At 36.7% G+C, this 10,550-nt stretch overlaps 1 protein-coding gene across 2 annotated transcripts; it reads left to right on the top strand.

Annotated features, from left to right (window-relative positions):
- Positions 1–466: 466 nt before the first annotated feature.
- Positions 467–10,171, top strand: cyth4a (cytohesin 4a). 2 transcript variants are annotated; one of them, XM_079836057.1, is made up of 14 exons: positions 467–668; positions 1,280–1,340; positions 1,995–2,068; positions 2,274–2,338; positions 3,093–3,159; positions 3,886–4,004; positions 4,089–4,169; positions 4,283–4,395; positions 5,955–6,103; positions 6,692–6,803; positions 7,071–7,147; positions 7,277–7,348; positions 7,656–7,810; positions 9,186–10,171. In XM_079836057.1, exons 1-14 carry the CDS (start codon positions 663–665, stop codon positions 9,265–9,267), a joined length of 1,233 nt encoding a protein of 410 aa, XP_079692183.1. In that variant the 5' UTR covers positions 467–662; the 3' UTR covers positions 9,268–10,171. The 2 variants fall into 2 exon arrangements, with proteins under 2 accessions (XP_079692183.1, XP_079692182.1); XM_079836056.1 differs by having other exon boundaries at positions 539–668; positions 3,886–4,169.
- Positions 10,172–10,550: the final 379 nt, after the last annotated feature.

Here is a 10,550-nt window from a genome sequence, read left to right as displayed (position 1 = left end):
GAATCATCATTGAACGTGGCTATACAATTATATATTTACATTTGAATACATTTTAAATCATTAAAAAAAAATATGTACATTTAAAAAGTGATTGATTTTAACTTTTTATTCATCAATGAATTCTGAAAGAAAAAAAAAAGTATCACAGGTTCCAAATAAAATATATAGCAGCACAACTGTTTCCAAATTTTCAGCATGTTATTCTAATCTAACAAAACCTACGTCTGAATCAGCATATTAGAATGATTTCTGAAGGATCATGTACACTGAAGTGTGGAGAAATGATGCTGAAAAATCAGCTTTGCATCACTTTGCATCATTTTAACGGTATTTTACAATTTACAAAGATATTTTGTAGGGTTTTTTTTTTTAACTGTTAGGGGGAGGATTTTGAAAAAGGTTTGTATTGCGAAGTATCACGTGTCAGTGGATTCTCTGAATTGAAATGTGATAAAAAATCTCATTCACATTTGTGAAGAAATAAAAATTCTGACATGTTGAGGAAATGCTGAGGAAACGAGTTCCAAGAGCTCAGCTGTCATTCATGGCCGTGACGTCACCCTCCTCGCGCAGGAACTCGGCGATTGTTCATCAATTAAAGCGCACTCCACGTTTACATTCGTACTGTACCACAGCGATTACTTGCACACCGAGTTACACATATGAAGGTATGCGTTTTAACCACTATTTTGCTTTTTTACAAACTGTTTTACATCCATTTTAATAGTTACTCTGTAATTGATTTTCTTAGTTTAAATTACAAAAAATAACTGCAGGCTACATTGAAGTATAACTGTAGTACAATGAAGGATAACTGCAGTACAATGAAGTACAAATGTAGATTTGGAGTATAATGAAGTATAGACGCAATATAAATGCAGTACATTTAAGTAAAACTTCCAAAAAACAACTGCAGTATTACAAAAAAAAAAACTCTGCAGTATTTTTTGTAAGGGAGAAAGAAGTTTTACAGCATACCTCACCTATTTACCTATCGTTTTTATGAGTCTTTACAGCCCGATTTTTCGACAGTTAGGTTGCTTTTCGACAGATTGCTGGAATGAATATTAATTGATTAAAGATATATGTGTATACTGAAAAAACTGACATCATCAAGACATTATCATAATACTTTTCGTTATTTTAATAGTCTTTAGTTATCTAATAGGCTATATAGTAGGCTAACAGTCAGCAGCACTTCGAGATTTATCATTTCTCGTGGTGTGCAATGATCTGTGTCAGTGCACTGACTCGGAGACTGATCTTCCTGTTTTTACAGTCCCCCTGCAACACAGCCAGCATGGGAACCCAAAGAAAGGACAGCTTCCTCTGGGGGAAAGGTATGTTCTTGTTTAATCAACTTCTTAAGGTTCTGTGAATTAGGGGCTTTTCGTGCAAAATGTTCCAGTGCACCTGTAGTGGGATACCTGTGATATAACCTTCATCATTAGACGTTTTGTAAAGGCCTACGTATGTGTGTGATATTAAAGGACCAGCAATTAGTGTTAAAATTAAGGATACAACGTTAAAGGATCTAAGGATTCTCAATAGCAATCTGTGTGTTACTTGAAGAGAGCAGCCATACATTATATTACTTATTTCCCTTGCTTTTGCAATGTTGCAATTGTTATTTAATATTGTGTGGTTTCAAGGGAAATTAGTTTTCATGAGACTTGCTTAAAAATGACTTAATGATGTAATAATATCATATACTGTTCCACAGGGCATAGCTACTGTAGTAAACATTTATTATACATATTTTGAGTGATGTCATCCACAGAATTTTCAGTATTGCGTAAATGCAACCAGCAACAGACCAAAATACATCCTATGTGGGGCAGTTCTCCTAAACCGAAGTAGCAGTGTTATATTTAGCTGATACATTTGGGCTGTGTTTGCACTTTAGGGTTTTCTCTCTGTGCAATTCGTCTTCTGGATCTGATGCGAGACTGTTGCTAACTGTTGATCTAATCATGCTCCCATGTCATCTTCAGCACCTTTAGCTTACAATGCAAATGACAAGAAGCAGTCTGACGTCCATAAGCATGTGATTCTAGATGATATTCAGGTATTTGGATTCATAGTCTCTTTCTGCATACCATTATTAATAATAGCGTCAGATATAACAAAGGCTTTTAAGCATTATGAATGCAATTTTGTGCTAAAGAAAAATGGCATGCAAAACTTTGTGGAGAAAATGATGGAGTATTTGTGAGCTATGTGTCATCATGTGCAGACAAAGCTTTGGCTGATCAATGTTTTCACTCGTGCAGAAACTCAGGCTGGAAATCGAAAACATGATGACAGAAATTCAAACGATGGAGGCAGATGATGAGAAGTGAGTATTCACCGCTATCCCTCAGCTCTGAGGTACCATAGCAACTAGAACAAAAAAATCGATCAAATGTATACATAATATTTTACCCGTGTAGTTTCTTTCTGTATTACATCATTCTTTTTCATATCCACTTTCATTATGTCCACATATATCACTTGGGTTTATGGTATTGTTGTTTATAATGTCTAATAAAATAAACCCACATCTTTCCTCATAGCAGTCTGAATCCATGTGCGTCAAAATGTCTCCTAAAACTGAGCACAAGTGATTTATTAGAGCCAAGCATGTAGCTCATATTATCAATTCGGCATTCCATAGTCAAGAAAAGTTGCTTTGAGTCTTTAAGTGTGAGAATACACCCGTGTGTTTATGCAAGACACTTTGCATGTGCACTAGAAGCTGAATAATCTTCCTTGAATTGAATTATACCATGAATTCGCTGTTAACAGGTTCAGTTTTTTTGCACATCACGAAACACCATCTATAAGCGTGGGTATCTGTTTCCTGTTTCTTGGTGTCAATTTTACGAGAAGAGCTTTGGCTTTAGACATTTATGCCTTTATATTTGGACATGCTAAGCCACAGAAAATGTTAGACAGATTATATATTCAAGAACCACTTCGCAGTTCACACTCACAACAATACTTAGCTGAATCAACAATATTGTCATAAACAGGCTGGAAACATTTTGTGGAACAGATAATGTATTTCATTTTTGTCACAATAATGTCTTTTTTTTTTTATTGTCCTCTAGTAAAAATGTTATGAAGAACAAGAGAATCCAGTGTGGAAAAAAGAAGTTTAACATGGACCCCAAAAAGGTACGAACAATGAATCATTTGAGTTGCATGCAGCGCAACAGCGTGATACATGTAGGGTAACAGGTTCACAACTACAAGGAGAATTAGCTAAACTAGGTTAGAGGAAGAGGGGGTGGAGAGAGGCAGAGAAAGAGAGATTGAACCACATCCTGTGTTTTCTGTAGAACAAGTGAGCTCAAGCCACACTGCATTTTCCAAGTAGCTTGGTATACATGGTCAGTGTGTTAAAAACACATTTTTCACCATGCATCCCCCAATCATACGAAACATCTCACCAATAAAAGATTGAATGATGCAATTGATGTACCTATGGACCTTAATCAGAGCAGACTTACAGTGTTTTCAATGGCATCTGCTGTAAAAAGCAGTGAAAGCTCCTATATCACTTATACATTTCCACACAATCTGGCGTTTTTTGTCTACTGAAATTTCTTGGAAAGATATTTTTGCAGTGTTTCGTCAGCTGAACAATCCAAAGACACATGAAATGACAGTGCAACCCACTGAAGAGATGCATGTCTATCCCTCATAGCCTTGCTTTCATTCCCGTTAAAAAACAAAGATGACGCTGCTGTGAATAAGGCCTATTAGACAAATAGATCATGCGTCAAGATCTGTATCTTATATCCAGTTTCTTAATGAATGTTTGATAACGGTGTTGCCAGTGGTCTGTGGTAAAAAAATCAGCATTATTTCATTGAGGTTAACTGTGTGTGTTATTTTCAGGGTATCCAGTACCTAGTGGATAATGACCTGTTGGAGTGGAAACCAGAGACTGTGGCGGAGTTCCTCTACAAAGAGGAAGGCCTCAATAAAACAGCTATCGGCATTTTCTTAGGAGAATGGTGTGATGATGGTGATTTTTTTGTGGCGAATACTGCTTGTGGCTCTGATATAGAGAAAAAGATGTTTCCTTCTTGTATCCACAGGGAGGAGATCCACCTTCAGATCTTGCAGGCTTTTGTTCACCTTCATGAGTTCTCAAACCTTAATCTAGTTCAGGCTTTGAGGTGAGAGGAGATCCTCTTCTTGCTGTTTGTATTTCTTTACACCGTTGTAACATATTCAAATACTAATTCTGTCCATTTTGGGGGGCTCTGTGATTGTTTGATTGTGGCCATAGGCAGTTCTTGTGGAGTTTCCGTCTACCTGGTGAGGCTCAGAAGATCGACCGCATGATGGAGGCCTTCGCTCTGCGCTACTGCACCTGTAACGCTGGGGTTTTTCAGTCCACAGGTAGTTTGCCACTTCATTTAGAGGATAGGTTTCGTGTTTGACTGGCAAGAGGATGAAAACATCAAGAAACTCAAGAGACATTTAGAAACCAAAATACACTTTTTTCCTTATTGTTAATAATTCAGCATATTGCCTATGCCGTTCATGGTAATATGAATACATTTCAGCGCTTGACTATAGCCTGTTAGCTGGCAGTGTCCCACTAGGGGGACACTTGGCATGTATTTGTATTGCTTTTTTATTTTTTCCTTTCAAATACATCCTGTGAAAACCAGGATTAAAGGGTTAGTTCACCCAAAAATGAAAATTCTGTCATTAATTACTCACCCTCATGTCGTTCGAGACCCGTAAGACCTCCGTTCATATTCGGAACACAAATTAAGATATTTTTGTTGAAAGCTGATGGCTGAGAAAGGCTTCAGATAGGCCTCCATTGGCATTCAGTACACTTATACTCCCAAGACCGATAAAAGGCACTTAAAACGTCGTTACAAAGTCCATCTCACCACAGTGACTCTACAATAATCTTACGATGCGACGACAATAGTTTTTGTGCGCAAAAAAAAATCAAAATAACACCTTTATCCAACTTGTTACTGCCTTCCGTGTGTGCCTCCACGACGCATGCACGAGAATATGACGCAGATCCGGCGTTCGGACACATGACCCAGAAGCGATTTGTTGACAAGCAGAGGAAGACGCGCGTGTCTAAGCTGTTGGATTCTACATTGATCGTGCTTTAGGTCTTGGCGTAGTGCTCAAAATGGGGCTTAAGTGTGCATTTCATGGATTCCCGAACCCCGGCGCTACGTCATATTCTCGCGCATGCGTCGTGGAGGCACACGCGGAAGGCAATAACAAGCTGGATAAAGGTGTTATTTTGATTTTTTTTTGCGCAGAAAAAACTATTGTCGTCGCATCGTAAGATTATTGTAGAGTCACTGTGGTGAGATGGACTTTGTAACGACGTTTTAAGTGCCTTTTATGGGTCTTGGGAGTATAAGTGTACTGAATGCCAATGGAGGCCTATCTGAAGCCTTTCTCAGCCATCAGCTTTCAACAAAAATATCTTCATTTGTGTTCCGAATATGAACGGAGGTCTTACGGGTGTCCAACGACATAAGGGTGAGTAATTAATGACAGAATTTTCATTTTTGGGTGAACTAACCCTTTAACTGGTTCAACTTCAAAGTTTGGAACACACCTGAAATAGACATGGATTTGACTTTCTTGACATTTTAAAGTCAAAATTATTTAGTAAAACATATTTTGCATAAAGGAAAATGTTTAGTTCAGTACATTTGCTTTACAGTAAACTTAACCTTCTATAATGTTCACACATGTATTTATTGCTTTCACTTCTGCAATAATCTGCTGAGTCTGCCGAAGCATTCATACATTACATCCATTTAAGTTTCGATCTGCGGCTCAGAAAGGTTAAAGGCATTACAATCTGGGTCCTGAAGTAAAACTAGTTTAGAACCACTGCTATAGACTACTTTCATGTAGACATTTGAAAACGCTTATATACAGTATGTGTGTTTGTGTGTGTGTTGCAGACACCTGTTACATCCTTTCCTTCGCTATCATCATGCTCAACACAAGTTTGCACAACCCCAATGTGAAAGACAAGACCACACTAGAACGTTTCATCTGCATGAATAGAGGAATCAACAATGGAGGAGATCTTCCCTGTGAACTACTTGAGGTGAGACAGGTCACATTTTCCCTCAAATCACAAACACTTCCATCTACAGTATTTTATTTCATTCAGATACACTACCATTTACAAAAATAAAGAAAACTAATATTTTTATTCAGCAAGGATGCATTAAATTGATCAAAAAAGACAAAGCAGCACAACGGTTTTAGAAATGAATAATAATAAATGTTTATTGAGCAGCCAATCAGGATCATGTGACACTGAATACTGGAGTAATGACACTGAAAATGTATCTTTGCCATCATAGGACTCAATTACATTTTTGTTAAAATAGAAAACTGTTATTTTAAACAATATTATTTTTATCAAATAAATGCAGCTTTGATGAGCATAATAACGATATTTTATCGTTAATATATAGTTTAGCCTTGGACAAAAGCATCTGCTAAATGTAGTAAAATGTAAATGTAGTTAGAAATGTCATTCATAAGCAAGTTAATTATATTATTATTATTCATTTTTTATTTCAAAGGCAAATTAGTTTTGTACTGTATATATTTTTTATAATCCACTGTTGATGTCTTTTGTAATGATCAATTGTTGATCATTTCTCTTTATGGAAACATTCTGTAGAAACTTTATGAGAGCATTAAGAACGAACCCTTTAAGATCCCAGAAGATGACGGCAATGATCTCACGCACACCTTCTTTAATCCTGATCGAGAGGGCTGGCTACTAAAAGAAGGTTTGTTACTCTTTGGTACAGCTAATACTTATATAATGTAGTTAATTAAATGAAAGCATCCCTATTATAATAAACCTCTGTTTGCATTGCTATTAAGCATTTTAAATAATTTGTTCCATTCCTATGATTTATTTGATCAAGCGGCATTACAAGCTGTGAAACAGCCCTGTGCAGCTCGGCCAATCAGATTAGAGGACTGGAACCAACTGTTCTTTCTGATCATCTTGGTATTTCTGAATGTCAGTAACAATTCTGATAAATCCATAGGTGGCAGAATAAAGACCTGGAAGAGGAGGTGGTTCATTTTGACTGATAGCTGCCTCTACTATTTCCAATATACTACTGTAAGTACTCTACCTTTACAAAAATGCAGAGTTCACTGATATAAAAAACATTAAATTAGTTTTATTTTTCTAATTTGAATGAGAATTTTTTTAATTAAATCATTAAAAGGCAATATTTTCCCTCTCTAGGACCAAGAACCAAAAGGAATCATTCCCCTAGAGAACTTAAGTGTGAAAGAGGTGGAGGAAGGACACAAACAGGTACTTTTGCAATGTTCTTTCCATTCCATCTTATCTATTATGACCAATCCAGATAGTGTGTTTCTCTATAGGCCCCTATTACACCTGCTGATTTATGGTTCTTTTAGTCACTAAGTGATAACTTAGACTCTGCGTGCACAGTCTAAACTCAGCCCAGATCCTGAGTTCTATTTTTCTTTCTGAGTCAGCATCTCATAATACCAATCGACATTTAAATGTTTTTGATATAACATGCTCTTGTAACCATGGAACGTAACCTTTAGAAAATGACGGCATATGCATTTCCTCTTTTGAAATGTGTGTTCAGTTCTGTTTGGAGCTGTTCAGCCCTCATCGTAAAGGAGAGACGATAAAGGCATGTAAAACAGAGACCGATGGGAGAGTCGTGATGGGCAAACATCACTCCTACAGACTCAGTGCTGCTTCTGAAGAGGAACGTGCTGACTGGATCCAGGCCATCAGGTACCAGACAGCACAATAAACAGGATGATACATTTCTGAATGGCACACAACCCTAGTTTACACAGTAAAAAAAAAAAAGTGTAACACTTTTTACAAATATAATTCAAACTACATCAATATGATGTTTGAAATCCGGTTCTGCTGGAATATGTCTGTTTATATGATTTCAATAGTATTAGAGATCATAGAAAAATTATTTTTTCTCATAATTTAGGACAATACTCCTATGTCAAACAAAGTGCAGTAATTTCTGAAATAGTGTGTTTTTCCTCATATAACACTCTACAGTATGTGACATTCATTAAAGGGTTAGTTCACCCAAAAATTAGGTTTCTGTCATTAATTCCTCACCCTCATGTCGCTCCAAACCCGTAAGACCTTCATTCATCTTCGCAACACAAATAAAGATATTTTTGATGAAATCCGAGAGCTCTCTGACCCCTCCATGACAGCAATAATTAACACTTTTAAGGTCCAGAAAGGTAGTAAAAACATTGTTAAAATAGTCCATGTGACTCCAGTGGTTCAACCTTAATTTTATGAAGCGACGAGAACACTTTTTGTGCGCAAAAAAACCCTAAAATAATGACTTTATTCAATCATTTCTTCTCATCTTTGTCAGTCTCTTACGCAGTTTACATTGGCCAGCTCCTGCGTCAGCATCTCATGCAAACGTCATGGTGCTCACATGACCAGCATCGGCCAATGGTGAGCCAGCGTTCTGGCATAGCTCTCAGAAGCGCTGCACTGTTTTTACTACGTCAACAGCGTAGGAGACTGACACAGACGTGAAGAAATTGTTGAATAAAGTGAAGAATTATTTTCATTTTTGGGTGAACTATCCCTTCAAGATGTGAATAGTGAATGAGTGAAGTCAATGGTTTTAGACCGCAAAATTTCCAGTTTTCTGACGAGTTTTTCCATTGCACTAATGCTTACATCATTATTATAGCAACCAATATAGGTAAGTCAAGGCAGGTTTATTTATATAGCACATTTCATACACAGTGGTATTTCAAGTAATTTACATAATAGTAAATATTGAAGGGAAAAATGCATTAATTAAAATGATAAAGGTATACATTAAAAGGAATATGAGAGATAAAAATGAGAAGATATTGACAACACTGTCAACAAGCGGATCACATTTGATCAACTCTGTCAGTCGTGTGAACAAATAACTTTTCATGAGTACAGAAATGTGTTGTAGTCCATGGGAAAGAGGAAGTTAAGTACTGTATGTTTAGAAATTTGCACAAACGTAGTCATACATTAACAATCAAATAATTAAAAAAGCATTTAGATATTAGCATCGACAGAGGAACTGAGAAAAAATGGTGTCTCTGAATCTAACCGTTTCCTCTCTTGTTCTTAGAGCTTGTATCACAAAAGACCCTTTCTATGACCTGGTATCTGCACGCAAGAAGAAGATCATCAGCCACACCGAACACGACTGAAGCTGATTAAACAGCTGACAGATTAATGAACTCAGGAGATCTGATATTTCTAATCAGTTGCACACAGACGGAAATACCAACAGTAGCCAATGGGCTGCCGTGGGTACATGGGACTGAGCGAGTGAGCTGGAAATGATGAATGAGGTTCTCAGGGTGCTAATTCTCAGGCCTTCCTCCCACCACGTACACTGCTATGTGTTGTGGTCCGAAGAACAGTCAAAAAATATTTTCCTATTTATTTAAAGCTTACGAGAAATCTTACCGTGAAAAGTTAGCCTGGGAAAGATCGCAGTTTCTTTTATTTGAAAAATATTGTAAAAAAGCTATAGTGTATAGTATAGTGTCACCTGGTAACTGTAGGATTTGTCTAGTCATGTTTAAATTTTATTTTCAATGAAAACCGTTTAAATTAAGCTACATTTAATAAGGTATTTATGTTGTAAATCTATTTTTTCCCTGTGTATGTTTCCATTTGACTAAAACACATTTATTATATGTTTTTAATCTGATCAATATGTCCATCTTGTAAATATTGCAATGCCGGTTAGCATTAATGTTTATCAGATTGAAATTGTCCATATTCTGTACATAATAAATGATTTAATGAATATATCATTATTTGATTATAAGCTTATGTAATTACTGATAACTACTAAACTTGTGAATACATTCCAACCATGTAATTAAAATATACTGATCAAGCTTCGTTTGTCCAGCAGAGGGCACTGTTGATCAATTCCTGTAGCGTGCGCGCGCGCGTGTGTGTGTGTGTGTGTGTGTGTGTGTGTGTGTGTGTGTGTGTGTGTGTGTGTGTGTGTGTGTGTGTGTGTGTGTAAAGACGGCTACAGATTTTTTTTACAATACCTACAAATAAACATCCATTCTTAATATTCATCCATATTATATTAACGTGGTATGCAAGGCTTTCTTCAAAAGCTACACTATTTCCCCCCTAATCTACAGAAAAAAGATCTGAACTCTCATGGGCTAGAGTTGCTTCCTTTTCTACATCTATATTGCACTTGTGGTCTACAAGAGAACACAGCTCTTCCTGTGTATCATTTCCTTCATCTCTGTGTCAATCGCTCGCCATTATTTCAGTCCTCTAAATGTGCCAACTCAGCACCTGAGCACTATTTGGTGACTTTTGTAGACTGAAGAGTCTGGCTCAAGTAATTAAAAGAAAAGAAAGAATATCCGTTTTTATACTTGTTATCCACGGACGTGTTTGGTGTAACGTACATGTTTTATCAGCGCACATCATAATTCTCTTAACACACAAG

The sequence above is a fragment of the Gobio gobio genome, assembly GCF_949357685.1.
Source record: "Gobio gobio genome assembly, chromosome: 1".
NCBI classification, from domain to species: Eukaryota; Metazoa; Chordata; class Actinopteri; order Cypriniformes; family Gobionidae; genus Gobio; species Gobio gobio.
Note: the sequence above shows the minus strand (reverse complement) of the source record. Positions and strands in the feature narration are given on the sequence as shown.

Bases quoted from the DNA above. Each gene is read 5' to 3' on its own strand.
- cyth4a (XM_079836056.1), top strand. The intron at 7,148-7,276 runs GTAAGTACTCTA...TTCCCTCTCTAG, and splicing joins ACTATTTCCAATATACTACT to GACCAAGAACCAAAAGGAAT. The intron at 7,349-7,655 runs GTACTTTTGCAA...ATGTGTGTTCAG, and splicing joins TGGAGGAAGGACACAAACAG to TTCTGTTTGGAGCTGTTCAG.